The 26202-nt window shown below is 50.2% G+C and overlaps 1 protein-coding gene across 1 annotated transcript in view; it reads right to left on the minus strand.

Moving 5' to 3' along the window:
* The window catches only part of CAPN13 (calpain 13), a 62619-nt gene that overhangs the window by 20572 nt on the left and 15845 nt on the right, over positions 1-26202 (minus strand). Inside the window, exons 3-8 of the mRNA XM_045550615.1 lie at positions 20859-20931; positions 19472-19587; positions 14165-14301; positions 8404-8578; positions 7410-7484; positions 2740-2825 (exon numbers count right to left, since the gene is read on the minus strand). Of these exons, the coding sequence (XP_045406571.1) occupies positions 2740-2825; positions 7410-7484; positions 8404-8578; positions 14165-14301; positions 19472-19587; positions 20859-20931 (662 nt within the window). The remainder of the gene's footprint in view (positions 1-2739; positions 2826-7409; positions 7485-8403; positions 8579-14164; positions 14302-19471; positions 19588-20858; positions 20932-26202) is intronic.

Consider the following 26202-nt stretch of genomic DNA (forward strand, 5'->3'; position numbering starts at 1 on the left):
TTTTTTTGAAAATACCTGTCTCCCCCAGCCCACCGGCTTTGCTCTGTCCACCCGGAACATTCTCCCTGCCCTCAGTTCTTTAACCCGCTAACTCCTACACATCACCCCCCGGGAAGCCTTGCTTGGCCCTTGCAGCCCACCCACTCCACATCCTTGGAGCTCCCATGGCCCTGGTCCCACTGCTGTCTCAGCAGCTGGTGTCACTCATGCTTATGTATTGGTTGCTGTCTCTCCCTGGACTCCAGGTGCCTACGTGTCATCACACGTATGTCACCCACACCTTGGCACGTAGTCAGCACACAATGATTTCTCACTTGCTTATTTATTATTAGTGCTGTCTGCTTCCTTGGAATGATGTTCCAGAAGCCAGTCTTAGGGGCTGTGGTGCGGAGGAGACCCTCACAGCAGAAGGGAGCCCCTCCTGCGGCCCACTCTTCAAAGTGGAGGCATGCTCCTAGGCAGTGGGCCCCAGCGCCACTAGAGTTTAATGAGATCTTTTCCTGGAGGGGCTTGCATGGGGAGCCGGGTCACCTCTGTGCTGCAAGGCAGGGACAGCAAGGTGGCAACCACCACTCAGGCTTCCGGCTGCAGGCTGAGGCAGTCAGATGTGTTATTGTAAAATGGCAATTTTATAATTAAGCGATAATTACATTTTCTGCAGTGTGTAAGGGAAAATAAATGTAGTGTAAATCAATATGCTATCGATTCATGCAAGTTTGCCTTCAAGTGTGTGCGACTGAAATTTCAATTATGGTGGAGATTAGACCGTCTGGCTCTCTCCATCCATCTCCATTTCTGAAAAGTCGGGAAGAAATCGACCACCTGCATGGAGACAGTGATTATGCAGTCCCCATCGCTTCCTTCCAGCCTGGTTTCTGGTTGGAAGTAGGTGACGCTCAGCACTCAGCAAGGTGCACGATACTATAGAGCAGGTGCTGCTAGATCCATCTCCCCAGCCTCTGTGGTGCACACGTCCCTCCCCTGTTCCAAAGCCTTCGTTCATGCCCAGGCCCACAGGGGAGACATCCAAACTGCTAAGCTGGCATCGGGCTCTCCAGCGCCAGCTCCCAGCACTCTCTTCTCACTCCCTCTGCCCGAAGCGGGCTTGTTGTCCCTGAGCAGACTATGCACACTCCTGGCCCAGCACCATGGTCTCTGCTTCCCCTCCCACCTAGTCATCGCTAGAGTGAGTCACACTCCCTCCTCCACAAGGCCAGCTCAAGTTCACCCTCATCCATGAAGCCTCCCCTGAACACACCAGGGCATGAGAAGCATCTCTTCTCTGAGCTCTGGTGTCATCATGTCACCCTCTGGGCCACATTGGGCAGCTTGGAGGAATGACTGGAAAGGAAAACTGGAAAAGGCCAGAGGTCACTAGGACTTACACTGGACAGTGGAAAGGACACCCCTGGGAAGAAGGAAAGAATAGAGGCAAGAGAGCAGGAGAAAGGGGGGCGGTGAGAGAAGACGTTGTCCAGGCTGGGCTGGTTCATGGTTTTGCAAGGTCATTTCCTTCCTGGAGGGCACAATTCAGCTGCCCTGTTCTCCAGGGGGCATCAGATGTCACAGCCAGGTTTATTTTACAAATTCATTTTGCTGTTTCTACCTTTCCTCCCCAATCCTCCAGCCCAGTCCCGCATGCACCCCGCATTTGCAGAGTGCCTCGTGCGCAGGCTCACAGAAGATCAGAGTGGTCTTGCCACAGCCTCATCTGGGGCATGGAGCTGGGGTCTGGGTGGCCTGGAATCGGCTTGGAACATAGGCTGAGCCTGCGTCTGCCTTCCAGAACGTACCGTCCTGGCTGCATTGATCCTCCCTATGCACTAGGCTGTTCTGTTTGAATGCGCTACATTCCTTTCAGCTCATGTCTCCTGCCCCTACCCCCGCTGGCAACTGCTGTGGCCGCTGTGTGTCGCCACTTTCCTTGGAGCTACACGGACTCTCAGAGGAATCTGATGGGAGCGGCCTTACCGGGCACCCAGAGGAGCAAGTAACCTGTTGTGCCCCTGTATCCTCTGAAACCCTCCATCTCATTCTCCATCAGCAAGGGCATGGGGGCTGAGGTCAGTCCCTCTGGCTGCTGGGAAATGGCAGCCCAGCTCCCCGGGAATGCACTGACCACACGGCAGGACCGCACAGGACATGCGCATCAGGGGCGTCTGAGACCCACTTAGCCCACTCGCGCCTGTGAGCAAGGCCCGGTGCGGCTGTATCACTCACACTCCGGGCACTGCGTCCGTGCAGAAGCCCAGATCGGTAGGGCAAAGCTGACACTCTGAGTAGATTCAGTAAAAAGATCATCTGGATCTTTGCCTCAGTTTCCCCAGTTGCCCCCAGATATGAAGCCTTTCTTCTCTCCCTCTCTCTCCCTGTCTTGGTGTCTCTCTCTCTCTCTCTTTCTCGCCCCCAAGTGGGGGCTCGGCTCCTGCCCTGCCTCCCACCCCTTTTACCAATTCTGGGCATGTGGGCTCCCAGCTCTAGACTATAACCTTCTGCAGAACAGACAGTGGGTCTTGTCATCTCTATATACTCCATAGCACCCACCCAACACCGTGCACTTAGTACAGAGCGTACACAGTAAGTGTCTAATAGATGCCCAGCGAATGGCATCATGGGAGCATGAGGTAAACCAACAGCCATAGGTAGGTGTGACCGGGACAGGCCTGCAGTGAGACCCTCATGGGTGAGGGCCTCATGAGCTCTCCGTGAAGGATGGAGAGAAGTTTCCAGAAGCCATACCCATCACTCCAGCGCCCTCTCCATTCGGTTTTGCCCCAGGGGTTCCACAGGCAGATAATTTCCTCCTGGCCCCTTCTGTACTGAATCTGTAAAGAAAAGAAAAGGAAACTGTCAGTGCTCTCCAGCAAAAGTCAGCAGAAAGAGGGAATATGAATGAAGCCGCTTTTTACCTCCAAGGACTAATTTAACTTCTGACCTCATTTGGCTGCAGCCAGAAAAAAATTGAAAGGAAAAAAAAAATCAATGTGTCTCTGCTGGCTGCATGGAGTTGGAATGAGATAGGGGAGAAAATGGCCCTCTCTCTGCTCAGCCCCTTGCAAGGGCAGGTGCGACTTTATCATTCCCGGTGACTGTGTCCCACAGCCCGAGCGAGCTGAGATTTAATAGCAGATAAATAGCAGGGGAGGTTGCTTCGGGCTGCAGAGGAGAGTCTTTATGGGTCCCTAGCCTCCCCCAAGCCCTGTCACCAATGGCATCTCTATTCCACAGACAGACCTGCTTCCCAGGCAGCAGCCCGGCGGGTGCTGACAGCACTGTCGTGAGTGAGGAGGGAAGGGGAGGCCGATTGGAGCAAGACTGGGACAGCCTGGGAGCCGAGGCTCATCCTGCACGCCGGTGCTGACCCGGCACCTCTGTCTGCGAGCAGATGGCCCACAATGGCCTCAACCAACCTTCCTTTCCTTCCTTCCTTCCCTCCCTCCCATTCTCCTTCCCTCCCTCCTTTCCTTTCCTTTCCCTTCCTTCTTTCCTTTCCTTTCCTTTCCTTTCCTTTCCTTTCCTTTCCTTTCCTTTCCTTTCCTTTTCCTTCCTTCCTTCCTTCCTTCCTTCCTTCCTTCCTTCCTTCCTTCCTTCCTTCCTTCCATCCATCCCATTCTCCTTCTCTCCTTCCTTTCCTTCCTTCCTTCCCTCCTTCCTTCCTCCCTCCCTCCCTCCCTTCCTTCCTGGCCAGCACCTTTGCTCCCTCAGACCACTTAACCAGAGGGCAGCACCGTGGGAAAGACAGCACCGCAGCAGCAACCCTCGAACCTACATTCCCGGGAGCCAGGAGCCCTCAGCCTGGTGAGAGGAATTAGAATAAGATCGAGTTGCGGCTGTGATATTGATCTGTGCTGATGTCGTCTGAGGAGGCAGAGGCCCAGGGGTAGGCGAAGGGGGTGCACTTGTTCAATGATCCTTGGCCAGAGGAGACGGAGAAAACTCGGGATAGAATAGAACGTGGCCGTGTGGCAAAGGACCCAGTGTGGAGGCAGGCTCAGAGCTGGGTGCCAGCTACCACGCTTTCCGTCCTTCAATTCACCGACATGGACGCTGATGTAATCCCTGTCTTGCAGAGGAGGAAACAGCACCAGAGAGGCTGAGCAGCTTTCCAAGGCCACAGAGTAAGTGGCAGAGGCAAAATTCCAATCCCAGCCACTGTCAGTCTCCAAAGCCCAGGCTCTTAATTTTGGAATTGGGGGTGGATAAAGGCCCATTCTTGGATGCGGCTGTGACCTTGGCCTTGAATATAACCCTTGAGCCACCTGGCCTAGGCCCTTGATCATCAACAGGGCATTGCCATGAAGGAGGGACACAGTCACACAGGGCCCGAGAGCTTGGCTTGGATAAGGTTCCTTCCCGTTGCTTTCCTTGTCTGCTCCTCTGTCTGGCGGGCACGCAGTGGAAGGGGCTCAGGTTTTCAATGCCCCTTCTGGGGTGGGGGGTCCTGGCACAAACCCAGGTTCCCAGCCCCCTCTGCCCCACCCCCCAACACTCCAGGCTTTGCCCACAGTTTATTGTTAACTGCCAGCACCTGACAGAGCCTCTGGAGCGGGCGTGAGAAATGATCGCCTGGTGGCCAAAAGAGCTTAATGAGCCACCCTCAGTGCCTCGCGGGTAGTCGGGGGCTCTGCTGGGCCCACGGGATGGAAGCAGCCAGCGATTCAAAGGGGCTGAGAACAGGGCTAAATGAGGCATGCAGATAAACACTCACCCCTGTGCCCAGGGGAGTCACCAACTGAACTAGGTGCATAATAAAAAATGCCAATTTCATTTATCTTCCTGTCTGTGTCTTGCCTAGAGGGCCGATGAGCAGATTAAAAGCATGCTGCATTTATGGGCTGGTTGAATCTTAGCACTTGCGGTTCAGAGTTATAACCTCCTCTCTCTGGAGGGAGAATCTTGGTCCCCTGTGTCCCTCCTGTGTGACAGTGACCTACTGGTGATGGCATGGGCCTTGGTCAGGGGGGATGGGGGCGCGTTCGAGGCCAAGGTCGTGGCTGCCTGCAAGAGTGGGCTGGCTCACGTGCGTCACTCCCTGGCTGCTGGCCGGCTCCCTCAGGAAGGGGGCCACTGGGGGCCGGCTGTCTACCCTAGAGTAGTATTTCCTCAGATGTGTTCTGAGTGCTAGTTCCACTGGCCAGTAATAGTTATTCCTAGAAAAAATGGTTTCATGGCTAATAGCAGATTAAAACCGAGCAGTACTTGTTAATACAGGCCTTCCTGGATCCTTCAAAACGCTAGTGTGCACTGTGGAGCTCCAAGAGGCGGATGTGGTGAGCTGCAGTTTCCAAATGTATCTGGGAACCTGTTTTCACAGAGGCTCTCGCCGGGCCGGTGCTCCTGGGAGCACACTCTGGGAAGTGTCAGCTGCACCGAGTGCAGAGCGGGGTTGGACCACACAGGACACGCGGCCTTGATCACGTGTCATCGCAGGTGGGGTGTTGTGCTCAGCTGCAGTGTAGGCTGTGCCGGCACACGCGTGCGGGATGTGCAGGGCCCTCAGCTGCCCACGCTCCGACTCTGCTTCCCCTGCGTCACTGCCTTATGGTCCAGCCATCACTGCCACCCACACCCAGCCTCTGCGGGGACTCACGCTAACTGGCCACCAGGACCTCTGGGCACACAAGTCCCTTCTGTCCTATGTTCAGAGGTGAAACAAGGGCAGTCTCAATGTCTAAAATGGGTCTTGTCCAAGAATGGCCAACACATACCATGGGTACCACGGCTCCCTCACTCCATGCCCCAGACAGATGCCACGTGCTGATCACAGCTCTGTCTCCCCAGATCTGGAAACAGCACCTTGATGGCACTGGCTGTCCCCACTTCTGAGGGTGGGGCAGGGGGGATGGTGCATGGTTCAGAGGAAGGGGGTCTGGCACTGCCATGACCGGGATCTCTTCCGGCCTGAGTATACCAGGGCAAGCCCTGCCTGCTGTGAGACGTGTCTTTGGAGCTCCTCACACATACGCTATGATGGGGGACCAGTAATGTCACCTTCCCGGGCCAAGGGCCAACGCACTCATTCACTCACGCGTCAGGCCTCGCCCACTGATCCCGCAAGCATGGATTAGGGAGACAGCAGGCACCTAACGCAGAGGAAGCGTCTTGTTGCTGATATACTTTAGGGAGACAGGGAGGGGACAAGAAAGATATTGTCCCCATCTGGTGACTGGGACACTCACCAAAACATGAAATATGTTACAACTGGCCTAAGGCCAATGGACAGGAGGGCCGGGTTGCTGGAGAGAGGCAGGGCGGGTGTGACAGAGCCACACGTGGAACCCGACACTCTGCGTTCCGTGGTCTTTAGGGACCTGTGATCAACGTGCCCTGGAGTTCGGAGCTCTGTCTCTCAGGGCCTACAGGACGTTATTAGATCACAAGGGTTGTGGGAAATACAGAGATGGGGGGACATGTGCAGGAAACCATGACAAGGCCAGGATGCACTGTCATCGCTCAGCTGCCTGACATGCACAGACAGACACTGAGGCGACGTGTCCAGGCCACTGTGTCACAGGTAACTGTCTGTAACCTTGTGAAAGACCTCAGCTTCCTCCTTTATAAACAGAGGAGTCTGGACTTGGGTAGTGTTTTCCAGCCCAAATTATACTGCACATAGTACTTATGTACATTTTGTCCACCAAGGTCTGTTCTTCCATTGAGAGGAAACACTGTCCTCCAATGCCGTGCTCCCCCTTCCATGAGAAGGAAGTTTCATCTGGGCACGCGGCGGCCCGGCCACACCGTGCATTTCCCAGGCTCTCTTGGGCCTTGGTGTGGCCCTGTGATTAAGTTCATACTAATGGGATGCGAGAGGAGATGACACATGCCTTTTCCAATTCACGCCTCCTATACACATGTGTGAATGTCCCCTGGCCTCTGTCTCTCCCCCTGGCTGGGAGCTTAGGGAACCTAGTTGTCTTGGGCTCACAGGTGGCACCCACGCTGGGGATGGCAGAGCCACCTACCAGCCCCGCACCACCTGCTCACCTGGGAGAGAAACGAGCTTCGTCTTGTTTAGGCCCCTGTGTTTTGTAGTGTCTTCGTTACAGCAGCTTAACTTGTATAGGACAAATAAAACCCCCTTCCAGGCAAAACATTCCCCCTACTTTTAGGGCTAGTCCCTTAGTCTACTTAGGGACGTAGACCTGCCCGAGATCAGCACAGGGACAGCAAGACCTCCGGTGGGTTCCTGGGGGAGGAAGGTTCTGGGTGCCAGAACTTCCTGATGAACAGAGGAAACGGCAGCTGTCCCTGGTGGGCACCACTGTGGGGTCAAGGGTCACAAATACTCGTTTCGGCTTTGTTGGGCTCGCTGGAGGCACCTGGCTCCGGCTCCTGCTTAGAGGAACAAGAATGCTGGTTGCTGGGCAGAGGCCAGGGGAGAGCTGGCCAGGGCGGGGCGGCCTCACCTGCTCGGCCCGGGTCACGGTGTAGGCGTGCTGACTCACCAGCCCGTTCGCCATCACCTCCTCCTGGTCCGTGGGCTGCAAACAGACAAGCAGACCAAGCCTTAGACATCCACAGCTTCTTCCGAGAGACAGACACACACAGCTCAACACTGACTCACTTGCAGATGGCAAGGGCCTGCAGCTCTTTTCCAGAGAGGGGTGGGAGGGTCACTGGGTGGGTGAGACACCAGGGATTCCATGTCTCAGGAGACCACCCCCATGACGGAGCCTGGCAGGGTCCTGTGGACCCGCTGCTCACTCCGCCAACCACTTGTCCTCAGTGAGACACAAACATGCCTGCTGGGTCATTTGCAGGGGTCAGGAGTGCCCAACCCCTGTGCTGCAAGTAGTTGGGGATTAAACTTGCATCTTGGATTTCTGGTGGCACTTTGGATCAGGGATGTGTGCTGCAAAGCCCATGTGTTTCAAGGAAGCATCCCCACGGATAAGGAGCCTGACCCACAGAACAGACTCAAATAATTGGGAGGGTCATCCGAGGTTTCAAAACGGGACAGCTGCCCTTGGGGTGTGCCTTTAGAGCCAGGGAGAATTGAAGGGCCCCCAGGGCTCCCTGTAAACTTAAGGCAAAATGAGCTGCCTTCTCTGGTGGATGGGAAAGCCTCCACCACCCTGGGCCCTGTGGCTCCTGGTCACCAAGGTGCAACTGGTTGGGGCTTTGGCATCAGCACCACTGGAGGCCCTGCCCAGCCACGTACTGGCCGTGTGACAGTGAGCACTTTACATAGCCTCTCCGAGCCTGGTTTCTCCTCTATGAAGCGGATTCTGCCATCTCTGTCCCCGAGGGAGGCTGTTGCAGAGTTAAACGAGGTGCCTCGGTAGAGCATGCCGTCAGTGCTCCAGAGCGGCCACTGGCCACTTCCCTGTCTAGCGGAACGGGCCCCTGGCTGAGTGCAGAAGACGCAAGCCAGTAGGAAGGGCCTCCCCGTCTACTCACCGCCTTCGGGGTGGAACAGGCCATCAGGGAGCCTTCCGTGGCCGCTGTCTTCACCGCCATCAGCAGGTGGGAAGCGGAGGAGGGCAGGTCGATCTTGCTGACCACGCCTCCCGTGAGGTCCACCAGGGCGTCTGGGAGGTAGCCTTGGTGCAGGCGGGAATAGGATCCCAGCAGCCTGGGACGGTGAAGCCAGATTAACCCTTGGGGTGCCTTGGTGAGACAGTCAGGAAGGGCGGCTATACACTGACCCTGTGCACATTTCCCAGGTGAGGGACTGCCTGAGCCACTCCAGACCATGGCCACCAGCCTCCCATTCTCCTGGATGGAGATTCCAGCAATATCCACCCATCTAGGGACTTGTACTGTCCTCTCCATCTTCCTCCCCAGTGCCCAGGGCCTGGACAGTCCCACAGGTGGCAACATGGTGACGAGGCTTGGAGTGCAGGTGCCGGAGCCACAGACCAGGGGTCAAATCCCAATTTCATCACAAGTTTAGCTGCTTGACCTTGGGCATGTGACCTACCCTCCCAGGGCTGTGCTCAGCGTGGAGCCTGGCACGTGGCCAGCCCCTAGGGAATCCTCCATGTTGTTGTGAGGAGTATCTACTGCTTCCTGTTCCACTTAGCAACAGTGTGAAGTACTGACTGGGGGCCAGGGACAATGCCTGGTGTGTGTCCAAAGATGAGCAAGACCCTATTCTTGTCCTCAAAGAGCCTGTGTCACAACCCTGTGGCCATGGGCACCTTCTGCTCTCACTCTGTGCAAACCCTGATCCAGAAGTCCTGTCCCCAGAGTTACCCACTTACCCCCAAGTCATTAGGGAGATAAGTTGACTTTATGGAAGGGAACGTAGGTAAGGATAAGTCTCATATAACACGCCCCAAAAGCCAACCACTTAAAACCCTCATGCCTAGTCTCCAAAGCTCTTCCTGCTTGTGGGATTTCTGCTTCTGGGGAGACCAGGAGGCCCTGTGCTCCCTGGGAGGGGGTGGCTTGATCAGTCACGATGGAACCACTGACACAGGGGCCCGACAGTCAGGTTTGCTTTGACAACTCAAGTTCCTGTCAGTGGGGTGAACTGGGAGGGCTCCGTGGAACCCTAAAACACAGATAGGACAAACCCACAAAGGACGTGGAGCTGAAGCCAGGTCCGGCAGGACCCCGGGGCTGCCTCCTCCCATCGGAGCCACCCCGTGGGGCCACGCTCACTGCTGCCTCTGCCAGGAAGGCTTCTCACCAGGGCCCTGCACTCCTGTCCCGGGCGGGCAGGCAGAGGCAGAGCCCTTTGCTGGGCCGTGGGCGGCGGGGAAGCCCGTTCTGTGGCTTTGGTTCCGGTGATGCAAAGTCACACAGGGGCAAGGTCCTGGGTCCTCCCCACTGCTCCCTCCAACGGGGTCTCAGTCTTGGACAAGATCCTCCCCCTCCCTGACCTCGGCATTTCATCTGGAAACAGCAGGTCTACTGGATCGGCTCTAGAAGCCCTTCAGATATTCCTTTCTCTCCCCGTTTCCCCCTCCGTCATTCTCTCCTCCTGGAGATCACCCAGAATTCCAGAACGTTCACTGCAGCAAGTACATAGCAAGCAGCCACTGTAAGCAGGACACTGTCCCAGGCATGAAGGAATAGCTTAGAAAGCCCTTTATTAAAGAAAGCTAAGGATACACGCAACAAAGGGGCAATTCTACAGGAAATACCGTGTGACAGATTTGTCTCCACTTGTCTTAACGCTGGTTCTGATCTTATCACCCCGCTCCCTCGCTCTGACCCAGGTTAGGACGGGTGCTGGACTGTTCTCCCTGGAGTGTTTGCTCAGTGAACCGCAGAGCCTGCCTTTGGCCGTGGGTGTGCTCAGCGGGGTCCTGGTGCCGGACTCTGTTGATGTCCCACATGCATTCTGTTTCCTGTTCCTAAATGCAGACAGCTTTGCTGAGGCGCTGGGAGTGCACGAGGACAGGGGTTCAAGGACATTTTCCCCCAGTGCCTCCCCCTGCTCACGGCAACAACCCCAGCCCGGGGATACACTCAGGTGTCCTCCCTGGCTTCAGACGGGGCTGTGCCAAAGCCACTCCAGAACAGCAGCAGTGGGGACAGCCCCCTCCCTCACTCACGGCCACATGGCCACTGTCTCAGTGTCTGCGGGCCTCGCCTGCTGGCTGGCACCCACAGCACTCTGCAGTCGCCACAGGGACACCCGGCCCAGTGGGAGGGGCTCCCTCAACTCGCAGCCAGCAGTCCCTGCCGGGGATCTTCCAGAGCCTTCTCTCGCTGTCCGCGATGCCCGCAAAGCCTGTCCCAGCAGCAGCTGGGTGTTTTGACAAGGAGCTCTCTTTCAGCTTTACAAACACGAGCACACGGATCCTGCTGATGCTTAGGAACACGGCAACTATTCTTAGCCCCCTGTGCCGACAGGAAATAGAAAGGAAAGAAAGAACTGTGTTCACCACAGCTGTCACTATTCCTTGTCACCTGAACCAGGAATTCTGAGAGCTGCTTCAGCTCTGCTTCACCCTCATTTGGGGGAAACGTCTCTCTGCTCAGCAATGATACGAAAAAAGGAAGGATTCTGATGTCTGATCAGTGCCAGAAAGGACGCTGCAAAGCCGCAGAGATCCCATGAAGGACAGCTTGCAGCCTGCCGGACCTTGTCCCTCATCTCCTCTCTGTTTCACGACGTCTGGGGGAAACAAAACTACAAACATGGTTTTCTGTTCTCTACATTCGACTGACTTGACCAATCCATTTTCAGACTCCCCAGCAGCAAGGATAAGGGAAAGTGCACTCGGCTGTAGTCTATACCCCTGGCAGAAAGAGGACCTGTCTGTGTGGACAGTCCCTGAGTGCCAGCACTGAGTTCCAAAGGAAGCAAAGACACGTCCTTTTCCCGCAGGGCTGGCAGCACGGATGGCTGTGGGAAAGCACGTGACATGGGAGGAGCGGGCTCGCCCCCTCCTGGCCTCACACACGGCGTGGCCTTGCGCAAGTCACTTCACCTCTCTGAGCCTCAGTTTCCTCATCTCTCCAGGAAGAAGGTAGGGTGCAGTGCTGACAGAGGTCCCTCTCAGATCTAAAATGCTATAATTCTATTTCATTCACTCCTGCATTCCAGAACTTCCTTCCTTAGATGTGGGAGGGGGGCTTAAATAGATTTAATAGTTTGAAACATTTTATGCTCTGCTGGGTTTCTCCAGGGGGTGCAATGTGGATTCTGGGTCCACTTTCCCATTTCTGTTCAAGCTGAATGATTGCTTCAGGTCATCTGCTAACAAAATGGGGTCAAAGTCATCATTTCATCCTGCAAGCTTTCTATTCTCCCAGCGAGCCGCCACGCTACCTCCTTTTACACGAGGAAAACACGAGGCCCCGAAGTGATGAGGGCTGAATTTATACTGGGAAGATAACAGCAGTGTTTGTGTAAGTAGCTTAGAAGTGAATTAACCTCCCAAGCACGTGGATTGGCTCAACAACCTTGGCTGTTATCTGGGCTTCATTCTCAAATGCTAATGAACAGCTCTTCCTGACACTGGAAATGAGCAAAAAATGTGAGGTTTTCATGAGTTGCCTCAAAAGACGGAATGCACAGAAAGAAGTCTTGAGGCATCTTGGAGACTTCCAGAAGGACAGGGTCTGGCCAGACTGTGGTGTTCTTACTACCCCTGGAGGCCAGGACCGGACTCAGCAAGGGCTGATTACAGAACGTTTGAGCATCTTGCTAAATAACGTCCCCAGCCAGGTGACTAAAGATCCAGGCTAACCACTCATGCCTACCTTCCCATCACTACCTGGAGACTCAGTGTCCCCACATGTGAGATGGGGCCTGAGTAGGATGGTCTCTGGAAACTTCTGCCTCTATAACTCTTACTCGTTTTACCCTCGAGGGTGTGGCCCTCTGTGCTTTCATCTGTCAGCCATGACTCCAGCTCTGACGTGTCCCCCTCAGTGCATGCCTCACACACAGTGTCTGAGGGAAACTGTCCCCTCCTCAGCTCCTGCCCACACAGCGACTGCCCCGGCCACCATCTTTATAGCCACTTGAGCCTGGTCGTGGCTGATGGGACCAGGGGGGACCCGACCTGAGCTTGACCAGTCAGACTCCGACCCTCTGGAATTGGAGTCTGGGGGGGGGACTGGGTGGACAGCAGCACAGGGACACGGACAGAGGCCACAAGGGTGGTTGAAAGAAAGTGAGAGCCCTGAGGAAGGCGAAGAGAGGAGGAGGAAGGAGAGGAAAGACCATGACAAGGACAGGCTACTGGGTGGGAGGAGGGGAGCCAGCAGGCCACAGACAGGCCTTCTGTTTACCTGTGTGCATCTTTCCCCCTTCCCACCATATCTTCACTGCGAGGTCCTGCTCTGGGTCCCCTCCTCCCATCTCATGAACTTTATCTGTCTTTCTCTTTCTCCTTTCTTTCCTTCCTTCTTTTTCCTTTCCTTCCTTTTATCCCCATACTCCTTTCCCTCCACCCCTGGACAACCATGTCAGGCTGTCTAACATGCACCCTTTTGTTTGTCGGTGCTCTGGTAAGATGCATGTTGCAGGGCACACGGTTCCCACTTCGGGACTAGCTGTGTGTGACCTCGCTCAGGGTATCTCGCCCCCTTCACACAGCACCCTGCCTCTGGGGGCCACACCTGGGCTGCTATGGCAGACAGAATCTGTGGCTCTCTGTGGACGGCACCTACCCTATCACACCTGCCCACCCTGGCAATGGACACCCCACGCCACCCTCATCACAGTGCCGGGAACATCCTCAGATGTGTCCCCTCGGGGCCCCTCCAGGCTGCCTCGGTGCACACTCCCCCCAGTGCTGTGTGCGGATCACTGGACCCCTACATTCTGGCAAACACTTCACATTATCCAGCTTTCTCATGTTTGCAGTCTGACGGGGGGAGAGATGTTTTATTTGCATTTTTTTGACTGTGGAAAGCTTTAGCATCTCTTTATCATCTGTGGGTCTTTGTGACAGTGTCCTCTTCCAGTGACAAACACACACACCCACACACACGTGCACATCCATAGCCCTGCACACAGCCACTCGAGCCAGTCTGAGAGTGTCTGTCCCAGTGCCAGGCACAGTGCCTGGCATATGGTTAAATGCCCAATAAATATCTGTCAAATAACAGCAACCCAAAGTCTAAGTAAAACATGTGATTGGGATGTCTGTATGTCCTTGAGCTTTTCAACACCCAAAGGTAGTCCCTGAGTTGTGGTGATTTGACCATATGAGAATGAGCATGTTCTGTCCGTGTCCCTACACATAAATGTCATCTCACAGCAGTCATACCAGGCCCCCCACTGCCTGGACCTCAGTTTGAACTGTCCTACCCCAACGATGCCTCCTCCCACCTACCTCCTCTGCCCCTGCTGAAATTCCACCCATCCTTTGGGGATGGTAGAATGCCGCCTCCTCTCTACAGCTTCAGTCTGACTGTGAGTCAGAAAGTCAGGGCTGTTTACTCTCCTCCGCTTTCTCATCAGGCTTTGACCTTGGTGTTATATTTCATTTGGACCCATATATCAGCCTTGCAATAACTCCATTGTCAGTGCATATTTCTGTCTAGCCCGTACCCTGCCCACCCAACACTGGCTCTGGCACACAGTGACTGCTTATGGAGGATGCCCAGCCAGGTGGCAAAGCCTGCGATGCTCCGAGGGGCATGGCATGCGTTCAAGAGAGCTGCTGGGAGCCCGAGGCCAGCCAGTGCAAAGCATCTGTCTGCATGCTGCTGGGCAGGCAGGGCTGAGGGGCGGGCCCCTACTTACTTGGCATAGGCTTTCTCCAGCAGGCAGGGCCAGAACTCTTGGTTGTCTTTTCGAGGACGCACAAAGAGGCATTCTTTGCCCATGGCAGGCAGGCGGTCGTCAATCACCACTTCCACCCACTGGCCACACTGCCAGAACTGGAAGAGAGCCAAGCATGTGCCTTAACAGCGTTGGGGCAGGAGGGACCCTCTAACCCAAGCCAAAAGCTAACCACACTGGCAACATGACCTCCACGGTACAGCAATGAACTCTCTCCAGAACAAAATTCCAGCCCAGGTTGCTGGGCCAGGGACAGAGGTGAACTCTCTACTGGCAGGTGGAGAAAATGAGTCACAGACCAAGTTAGTCAAGGAAAATGCAGGTAGGGAAGAAGGGGACTTGGGTTCTAGCCTGACCTTGCTACTAACTGTGGCCTCACTTTGGCAAGTCCTTTGTGAGCTTCAGAGACACACACGAGACTCTCTAGGTACTTCTCATGCACAGAAGGCGTAGGGAGCAAATGCTGATGATAAAGGGCTGGCGTGAGGGAGGCAGAGCCACCAGCAGCTGAAGGATTTAAGCAGGTGGCGAGGAGATAGGGAAGCATCCCAGACAGTGGGGACAGCGTGGGCAAAGGCCTGGAGGCGGATGACACGGATGTCTCGGAATGACCAAGCAGTGACAGACTCGCGCTGGTCCTCCCCTCTCCTGTCAAGCTGGCCCTGCCGTTAGAGCAGCAGAAAGGAAACTGGCTGGCACCGCTACTGCTAAGAGCGCAAATGAACCAGATGCTCCTCTCCCAAACAGACTGTTTTAATCTTTAGCACTCAACTCTAAATGGTTCACCCGGGGACATCGCCAAATGAGGAAAATTCATAATAAAGCCAGCCTTTTGGAGTGTCCCCTGTGCAAGAGAAGCAGCAGGGCTTCCGGCTTCAGGCCTGAGCCCTGATGAAGGCAAGTGTCCACCAGGTGGGCTCTGCGGAATGCTGGGTGGATGTGATCTCTCATCCGCATGGCCTTTCTGCAGCTGGATGCCCCAGATGTCGGGCTGTCGCATCCAGCCGAGGACACACTTTTAGAGCAGAGGTGGAGACTGAGACAGAGATGTCAGTGGAGACAAAGCAAATAACAGGGTCTCACAGTCACTAATGAGCCAGCGCACTGTGGCAGGTCCCGCACAGCTGTGGACTTGTGCTCCTATTACAGTGAGTGAGCAGTAGTAAGAGGCACAGGCAGTGAGGCTGAGGGGCCACAGGGATCTTATTAAGAGGGAGATCATAAAACACATCTGAACACCGAGCAAAGCAAAATCCAGCCCCTAGAAGGGGGTACTGGAAGGATGATATGGATTTTGTGCTTAATTGGGTAGCAACATAAAATAGACAGTGTCCAGTTGGTAGAACTCTGCTTGAATTCTGGTTTTGCCTCTTGTTACCCAAACAACAGATGTTGAACAAAAATTCTCTGTGACTCGGTTTCCTCATCTTTCAAATGGTAGGAATAAGAACTGCCTCATAGGTTGTGATTGGGATCAGATGAGATAGTAAAAGTGAGATCATATTTTCGCGAGTAGAGACTGTTTTTCAATAGTTGTTTTGTTCAGCACCTAGGATAGCACCCGGCATACAGTAGGCCATCAGGAACGAGTGAGTCCTGGCTTGAATGAACTCTTCCGGTTAGTTCATCTTAGAAGTCACCCTCACCCTTATGTTCCTGCCAATAAATGCTGACCAAACTTGCTCTCCCTATACAAAGGGGACATCAGATAAGAGTGCCACTCCCAGAGAGGATGCAGGTGGCCTGACTGGTGGTTAAGAATGAGGCCATCAACCTGCATTTATTTCCTGGTTCACATCTCTGGGTGAGAAGGGCTGGCATTTGGACAATGTCTGTACTCTCTAAGAACCATGCTGGTACCATTTTGCAAAAACTAAAGGGTCTGACAGGGACATCAGAAGCGTTTTGGGCAAAGCGTCAGAGGTGCCCCAGGCTGGGTGCCCCACTGGGTGCCTACCGGAGATCAGTGCCTGAGCTCACAGTGATGAGATCTACAGAAGTCAGCCCCACTGCAGCTGGTTCTGAGAAACTGTGTGACTTTCTTTGTTACCTGAAAGGGAATACTGTGTCCTGCCTGGGTCTCAAGTTGTCCTAACCACCTAACTCCCACCAACACTGGTACCCCTGGGGTGAGCCCAGACACAGCTGAATCCTGGATCCACTAGCTCACTCCTTGTTAGGGTCCTTGGGCCAGCAGCAGCAGCAGCATCTGGATGCCTGTCAGGAGACCTAGTATGCAAATAGTGGGATGTCAGGAGGCAAGAACAAGATAAAGGAGGGAGCCTAGCAACAAGAGAGGGAAAACTTAGTTGAACAGAAGGATGTAGCTTTTCAGGTTGAAAAAGATCACTGAATTTCAGGCAAGATTGATTTTTAAAAGGCACATATCTGGATATATTCTAGAGAAATGTCTCAACTCCAAGGAGAAAGTGTGCATCTCATAGGCTTGCAGTTTAAAAGAATATGCTGCATACAAAGTCAAGAAAATACATTAACATTGAATTTTTCTTCTGCAACATTGGAAGCTACAAGACAATGGGACAATGTTCACAAACTTTTCAGGAAAAGAAATATGATCCAAGTATCCTAAACTGAACTAAACTATCATTCTTAAATGAGAGCAAATAAAAAAACTCATGTATTCTGAGAAAATTATTCAAGGAACTACTTCTATCAAATGAAGGTTAAACTACAACAAAAATCTTAAGGAGAAATGAAGGGTAGAAGAAACAGTGGTAAACAATGAGTTTTAAATACGCTTTTTACAAGAAACATATACCTATAAAAGTGAAAAGGAAATTGATCATAAAAAGACGAGCAAAGATAAAACAGGGAAATGCAAACAGGAGGAAGCTGGAGTGGCAATATGAACATCAAATAAAAAGAAATTCAAGGCCAGAAGCATTAAATATAACACATAGGGATACTATACAAGTTTTATTCCAACAAGACAGAAAGATTATAAACCTTTGGGCACCAAAGGACATACAGGAGAAGTGTAAAGCCACAACATCTGAAAGCTTAAGAACTCTCCAAATAATAGCAATGGGAGGAACTTCAATTTACCTCTTTTACAATTGGACAAATCAAGCAAACAAAAAATAAGCGAAGATAAAAGAAATAATTGCAGATAATACAATCTGCAAATAAGAAAGCTTGATTCAATATGTAAAACTCATAACCACTGGATAATATGCATTTTTGCATGTCCATGAACCATTTACAAACACTTCCACGACGTGTCCATAAGTAAAACTACTTTAATAATTTCCCCAAATGTAGACATTTTATGAATTATATTCTCTGACCATAATTTAATAAAACTAAAACTTAGCAACCAAAAGATTACTCCTTGCAAAACTTAATCACTTGAAAATTAAATAGGTTTTAAAGAAACAACTCTATATGGAATAATCAAAATTAAAAATATATTATCTTAAAAATGAATAAAATAAGACATTTTATGTCAAAATCTGTAGATACAGGTAAGATCGCAGAGGAAAATTTATATTCTTAAAAGCTTTTACCATTAAAAAAAGACTAAGAATATTAAGTGTTCAGTTTGAGAAAATTAAAAAACAACAAAATTAACCAAGAGAAAGTAAAAAGGAATTAATAAAGGTAAAATTGAAATTAATGATATAGAAAACAAAATCTCAAAAGAAAAAGAATGAAAGAATAATGAAAATCAAAAGTTGATTTGTTTTTTAAAAAACCAATATAACAGATTGGTTAAAGAAAAGCTGGATTAATAAAAAACGGAAAAATAAAAACATAGCACTGGGATTGAAAGAGCAGATTTAGCCACAGATTAGAAAAGATTAAATGTATTATCAGAGAATCATATGAGTAACTCTATGGCAATATATTTGGAAAAACTGAAGAAACAGTTGATTTTTCTAGTAAAGTATAAATTTCAAGAATTAATTCCAGTAGAAATAAGAAACCCAGGCAGATCAATAGCTATTGAATACACTGGAAGAGTTAAAGAAATCACATTTAAGAAGAAGGCAGGCCCAGGTAATTTAAGTATTGTCTATTTTACTTTCAAAGAACAAATAATCAATGATTAGTAATCATTATTCAAATTATTTCAAATCAAAGAAACATGTAGAGGTCAGTCAGTTATTTTAAAAAGCTAGCATAACTCCAACATGATAAAAATAACATAAACTAGAAACCAATTTTACCCATGATATAGACACAAAAATTCTAATAAAATTTATAGCAACTTGAATCCAAGAGTGTACTAAAAGAACAGCATATCAGGAAAGCACATTATTAAAATCAAAAGAGGGTAGGATTTAACTCTTGTCACTCTTATTCACAATTGTGAGGCTCTAACTAACGTGACAAGGCAAAAAGAGCAAAATAAGTTCTATGAATATTAAAAGGAGAGACAAAATTATCTTTATTTGCACATATTAAGTAACTAAAACAATCCAGATTCTGCTAAAGTAGAAAATGAGAAGTAATAAAAGATTTGGTAAGGTGGCTAGAAGTAGTTTAATATGTAATAAGTAGTAGCTTTGCTCTTTCCAGCAACATCTAGTTAGAAATAAGTGGGAAAAAAACCTCATTTACATCAGCCACAAAATTGTAAAATATCTGAGAATAAATTTACCAAGAAGAGTACAGCACCAGTATGAAAATGAAACTATAACATTTTATTGAAGGGTATAAAACTAGTTCTGAATAAATAGAAAGGTATACCATGTTTCTGGAAAGGAATCATTAGAATAATAAAAATGTAATTTTTCCAAATTAACTCACAAATTTAGGTCTGCTCCATTCTGTATCACAGGGGATTTTCTTTTTAATTAGACAAAATGGTTTTAAAATGCTCATGAAAGAAGAAATGTGCAAGAATTGCCAAGATAGTTTTGAGAAAAGAATAATGAATAATGAAGGATAACTTATCCTACCAGATGTTGCCACTTCCTATTAAGCTACTGTAATCAAAATAACACAATATGGCACAGGAATAGATACAGAGGCAAAAACTCAATGACAGTCACGGTGTTCTTGATCAACGCCTCTCATGCGGATTGTGTCTGCCACTTTTATTTACATGAAAACATTTTAATTTTCGTCTTTCCTGTGTGTTGTCAGATCAAAAGTTCGTATCCGTTTTTGGATTTGGGCTGGGTAACATGAGTGTCCTTCCACATCTCAGGCTACCAGGCAATGAGAAAGTTCAAGACTCTCACCTCCCTAGTGCTCACAGAGAACCCCATCAGATAAGGAAAATCGCAGCGATTCACGTACCCGGAAACGGAAAATCCCCGCATACTGGTGTGAAAAGCTCTGGACCATCAGGATCTTCTGCAGACACTGTGGGTTCTGAGTCAAGGAGCCCAGCGCCGCCAGGAACCAGCAGTCTCCTGCGAAGGGATATGAGCTGGGGGAGGCCCATTGGAAGTCCCATCCCATAATTTCACAGGTCCTTGCTTCCAGAGTCTGCATACTTCCTTCTGAATAATGTGTTTTGTTTTGTTTTGTTTCCTCTGAGAGAGGAGAATTCGGGAAAGGACTCACTGAAGCCAGTTCCGGGCAAGACAGAGAAGGGGCTGGTGTGGCCGTGGTGGTGGGGGGGGGGGGTGAGGGGATGGCTGGTGCGGGAGGGCAGGGAGTCCCAGCCAGGCTTTGGCAGAGCCGGGAAGGTCAACCTGCCCCTGATCTTTTTGGCAGCGGTGCCCACAGCTAAAGTCATGGCAAATTTCACTGCCAGCCTCGGTGGCAATGGGGAAAACTGATTTGTGTTTTTTGTGGATGAAACCCTAATGGGAGGATCATTGGCTGTGACCAGGCAGGCTTTTATCGACTTGTCCAAGACACAGTGATTCCACCAGGTGACATCCAAGGACAGGTATATACCATTTGTAAGCCCACATTTTGAAGGCTTAGAGTGTTCTCTGAGGGGTTGTAGTCCTTGCTGGTTCTTCCAAGTCCTGTCCACTTCCCCCTCCCTGGCCGGCAGCTCTGCCCTTCCACTCCTAGGCGTTTCCCTCCCAGGCTTCTCTTGGCCACACCTGGGTCTGCCCAGGGGCCTCCTCCCAGGCAGACCCTCCTGTGTCCCTGTCCACACCCTCTGGCTCTGAGCAGCTCCTTTGCTCTGGGACGGTCTGGTGGGGTGGGAGTCAGGCATTCCTAGATTCTAAACTCTGTCACTTACTTATTATGTGACAGTAAGTAAATGATTTTACCTCCTGGGCTCTCCATTTACACATGTACAAAAGGGGGACGGTGCAAAGAGTAAATGGTACCACATATGCAAAGTGTCTCATGCAGCTGTTGTGGAACCTGGATGCGCATTTCTTCCTTTTTTCCTGTCCCCTTTCCTTCCCCTGTCCCAGCAGCTGATACCTCCCTGTGCTCAGTGCTTAGACTAAATACCAAGCTCCTTTTCTCTCTTCCTTTGGGAATCCCTCACTCCAAATGGTCCTGCACACCCACTGCTGAGCAGGTGGGCATCTGGGCACAGGAAAGGGGCTGCAGGACTGGGCACAGCAGCACTGGGGAGCCAGCCTGGCCCCTCAGAAGCTGGTGCAGAACTCTGTGGGTGGGCACCGTCCTCCACTGCCCCCACCCAGTGCCGTGGCTCGGGGCAGCCTGCCCTCCTCCAGGGCTGGGAGGGAGGATGTTGAGTTCTTACCTGCCTCTCCTTGTTGGATGTCAAATCTGCTTGCACCTTCCAGGATGAAGTGAGGGGGACCGTTGGATAAATCCTTTGTGGGAAAGAGGGAGAAAAGCTATGAGTGTCTTTCATGTCTTTATGTCCCAGTGTGGTGCCTAAAACAGCATTCACTTTGTCTTTGAGGGGTAGAGGTTAATTCTTAAACAGGTGCTTAAAATCTGAGTTGGGAAACTTCCCGTCTTCCTGCAGGCTCTGCTGCTGTTGGGACGGCAGGTGACAAGGGGGTGTAGACGTAACCGGCAAGACAGGCCCTCAGTGCATGAGCAGAGCGCACGAGGAGATAACATACATAAGGACCCGGGATCTTTGTAGCAAATAGCCACTCCCGTCCCTACAGGCCAGTGTTCTATTGAGAGGTTATAAACAAATCATCAAAAATAAATAGAGTATATTTATTGGAGGAGACTTTAATAAATATAAGAAAGTACTATCGCTTTTGATAATAAGGCTTTTCTTGGGAAATGGTCTGTCTCAGAAATCAGCTTAGGCATCCTGGACTCCAGGTCCAAGTCCTGCCATCAGAACAGGAGGTGCTCGTGAGTCAGCTCTATGGCCACTCCCAGGCTAAAGCACAGTGTGAGCCTGAAGGCCTCAGCCCCTTTTCTCAGGAACTGTGACTCAGTGCCTGGTCCTTCCCCAGCCTCCAACACACACAGCACCCACCGGCCACAGAAAGGGCCCTGCTGCCAGGTCTGGGGAAAGCGGGGGGCGATCAGCAGGCATGAGGACTGTGAGTCCCTGAAAAACATCCCCGGGCACCTTAGGAGAGCACAGGGCCGGAGGTCTGGCTCCCACCCCCATGCCAGCGGCTCTCTAGACTTGCCCCCACCAGGAGCCCACAGGATCATGCTCCGCTCTGCGCAGCTCTTGCTGGGTTTCTGTGTATAAGCTTGTGTAATTTGGTACCTGGTCCTGTATCATTTCTTTTCACATTAACAAATAAGTCCCCAGAGAGCAGGCCTGCAAAGTGGAAACAGATTCATCTGCTCAACAGCTTAAGGAACAGTCACGCTCCTCGTGGAAACTGCCAGCTCTTTACAAACTGCCAGTTTCCTGGGGGAGACGCAGAGGAAGGAGCAGAGGAAGCTGTGCCCGCCTGCAAAGACACTGGTCCAGCTGCAGATGACATCTCACCAGGCTTCCTCCCGCCGCTTTCTCCACCAGTGCCTGACCCCGCCAGGTGCCAGGAGAGGCGCACTCAGGCCCAGGCCCTCCCAGCAAAGGGGACCCTGGGGCAGCACCAAGCCTGACCCCCAGCAGAGCCATGATGGGCAGGATGTGGGGTCTCCCCGAACACAAGCAAACGGGGAAGGACCCCCAGGGAGGGGCTTTGGCTGTGTGTGCAGGGCCCCTCGTGGACCCAGTTTTAACACAGCTCGGGGCACTTCCACAGCCTTTGACTGTCTCCTCTTCTACTGGAAAAAGGAAGCCTGCTGCCATGAGCAGGACGCTTAAGGTCCTCCACGCACAAGAAGTGAAGCGGAGGTGGAGGCCGTGGGGTTTTCAGACCAGGAGTAAAGACAGCTTTGCTGTTTCCTTGCCCCCAGCCGTGGTTCTTCTTCTTCCCTCCAGGGGTCCCCAGGGAAGGGGTGGGAGGCGGTGCTTGGAGAGCCTGTCCAGACAGACCCGGTGTGGAATCCTGCCGGGGCATTTCTCCCTGGGTGACCTTGAGACCTTGAGCCATTTCCTTTACTTGCTGAGCCTCTGTTTCCTCATGTGTAAAATGGGAACAATAACACAGTTGGGAGAATCAAATGCCGAGACAACCAGGCAGTGGTGGCCATTCATCAAAGCCTTGCTGAGGGCCGGGCGCTTGGCCCTGGACTTTCTCTGGCAGTCTCCCAGCGGCCTTGCCAAGCAGGACAGTCCCTCCATTTACAAATGAGGAGGGCTGTGAAATACTCGGTGCAGCCTCTGACAGAGTACGTGTTCAATAAATATTGATTTCCTTCTTCTAAAATATTTGCAAAATTTAAAAGGCTATACTCAGACAAACCCATAGCCTCAAATGCATTCATTATTAAACAAGATAGAATAAAAACATGAATTAAGCAGTCAACTCATAGATCTTAGAAAGAAAAAGACGAAAAAAAAAAGCCTCACAAAAATAGGAGGAAGAAAATAATAAAGAGAACAATGAGTGAATTGTAAAATAAACCAGAAAACTGGCAAGATTAATAAAGTAAATAAATTGTTCTATTTGGGGGAGTGGGTTTACATTGACCCAATCTTTGGCAGATACAGTAGAGAAACTCAAATAAAATTAGAAATAAAAATGGGGTCTTAGATACAAAAACATGATGTAGAATTCTATGCCAATTTAAAAATACTATTGATTTTCTGACAAAAATGAACATGGCTAAAAATGAATCAAGTTAATAAATAACCTGAAAAGATTTATAACCTTGAGATAGTGTTTTAAAGTTATCAAAGAATATCTCCCTAATATTCTGAAAAGGCTCCTAGGGATAAGTGATTTTCCTGTTCTTCAAATTTTCAGGGAATAGACAATTCCTATGTCATTTATAGTTTCAGTGTTTTTAAAAAAAGAATTCTTCCACCATTTAAGAAGCCAGCATAGTCTTGCCGTCCAATCTAAGAGAAAACACACACACGCCCTGGAATAACGTTGCCCAATCTATCATCATCAAGTAGGACTTGCTATAGAAATGCAGGAATGCAAGGTCTGTTTCGTATCAGGACATCTAATCATGTGAAATAGCACTTAATGGGCCAGAGGAGAAAATATTTATATCCTTTCAATAAATTCTATGAAGGCATTTGATAAACATAACTTTTTATAATTTACCAAAACACTAAAAGTTAAAATTAAAAAACAAAAATTTTAGCTAGTTAGGAATAGAAAGATGCTTTAACATGATGAAAATTAAATGGCAATTATTTCAAACCACAAATCAATAGTCACCATCAAGCTTATGGGGAAACACTGGAATAGTCTGGATCAAAGGTGGGTACAAAACCAGCACCTGTGTCTCTTGTGCTCTCAGCTGCCTGTTCCTCCCCCACCCCGGGCTTCAGAGCTGTGGAAAATAGTTCAAAGAGAGGGAAAGTACGAAGGGATGGGAATTATACCAGGAGCATTTTAGTCTGCCAGGCTGACTTCTTGAGACAAGGTCCATTAGAAAACAGGTAAAGACAGCTGAGAAGATGGAAATGCTCTGGCTCTGGGAGAGTCACCTGTTACTAGGTGGGCCAGGCACATCAGGACAACGGTGAAGCCAGAGTGACAAGAACCTAAGTCAGCTTCCCACAGTCTTCAGCTGCTTGCAACTCAGAATCCCCAGCAGCTTTGCAGATAGGGAGACTGCTGTGCCCCGCCTCCTGTGACTTCAGTCAGTAGGTCAGTCAGAGGAGGCCTTCAGGATTTACACAGCACCTCGGGCAATTCTGAGGCCCAGCCAGGGCGCGAAAGCAGTTCAGAGAAGTTGAGCGATTTGTCCCAGGTAACACAGGATGCAGACTGTGAATCAGGTGTCTGTCTCCACAGTGCCTCGCTCTTCACCTCTGACCACACCAGTGGTCAGAGTCTTCCCAACTTTAGTGCTTTCTGACTCTGGAAGAGGGACTGGGCCTCGGAAACATCGTTTGTACAGAAGGCAGCTGTGATGGTTAATTTTATACGTCACCCTAACTGCATCAATGAGGCACCCAAACATTTGGCTAAACATTATTTCTGGGCACGTCCGTGAGGGTGTTTCTAGATGAGAATAGCCTTTGAATCTGTGCATGCAGTAATGCACCTCACCCTCCCCGTGGGCGTGGGCATCAGCTAATCCACTGAGCACCTGGATAGAACAAAAGATGGAGGAAGGGAGAATTTGCCCTTCTCTGCCTGGCTGCTTGAGCTGAGACATCAGTCTTTTCCTGCCCTGAGCCTGGGAATTACACCATCAGCTCCTCTGGTTCCCAGGCCCCCAACCCCAACTTAACTACACCCCTGGCTTTCCTGGGTTTCCAGATTGGAGATGACATCTCAGACATCTCAGCCCCATGATCATGTGAACCAATCCCTCATAACAAATCTCTCACAATAAATATATCAATAGGATATATATTGGGATATGTAAAAATATATCAATAGGATATATATTAAGATAGATATTATCTATACATAGTGATAATAAATTATCAATAAATATATCAATAAGACACATATATGTAGTAATACATATGATATATATATGTATACACACACACAGACACACACATCACTAGGATATATATTATTGGTTCTGTTTCTCTGGAGAATCCTGAATAATATAGAAGCTTTTAGCAACAGTCAAACTAAGTAATCCCAGTAACTTAGTTCTAGATTGTGAAGCCCTTTCTCCAGGTAAAGTTTGGAGATAATCTCTGTTATGTTAGGTATGTCAGAAGCTCACATAATGCAAAATCCCCTGGAATCATTGAAAATGCCCCCTCTGAAGTGGTACTAAACTACCCTCCAATTGCCTCTCGAGGTGTGTCTTCCAATGTGACAGTATTTTGCATATTCCTGCATTCTCTCCAAAGGCTGTTCACACACCTCATCAGAATGCATGCCGCTCTTGGATGAGGGAATGCTATATTTAGCATCTTGGCATTCAGCCCGTTCAGACAGTGGCCAGAGTTCAGGCTGGGACAGGTGGCAATATCACTCCCTTTTCTGTTTTTGCTGAAGGGCTTAGGTTTATTGGCATCAAAGTTCTTTGGCACAATGGCAATTAGTTGTTGGCACAGCCACTTTCTGTCATTTTCGGTTACCTATAGCCTTTGATACATCTTCACAACCTCACTGACACTTGTATCTACAACTTGTTAACCTCTTCCTTTCCTGAAGAACACATTTTGGTCCCAAGGTGGATCGTTTCTAGTGAATGATCCTTTCAGAAACTGCTCTGGCTGCAGGGAAGATGAAGGTTGTTGCCTGGATAGGCAACGCTTCCCTCTGGCATGGCCACAGGCGAGAGTCCACAATGGGGCTGTACGCTGAGCTCTGAGCCCCTGTTGGGCAACATGCTTTGGGCACATAGGCCATTCCTCAGACAAGAGCTGAAATGTTCTTCACTATAGAATGGGGACGCACATGAAGTTTTAATCTCTCTATCGGACACACATTGGCGACTGCAGAGAGATCCACCATCTACAGTTCTGCACTGCCCAATATGGTAGCCTTAAGCCATATGTGGATATGTACATTCAAATTAATAAGTTAAATAAAATTAAAACTTTTAATCCTTCAGTCACACCAGTGACATTTCAAGTGCCCAGTAGCCACAGGTGACTAGTGGCTGCTATATTG

The sequence above is a fragment of the Lemur catta genome, chromosome 4 (genome assembly GCF_020740605.2).
Source record: "Lemur catta isolate mLemCat1 chromosome 4, mLemCat1.pri, whole genome shotgun sequence".
Taxonomy (NCBI): Eukaryota; Metazoa; Chordata; class Mammalia; order Primates; family Lemuridae; genus Lemur; species Lemur catta.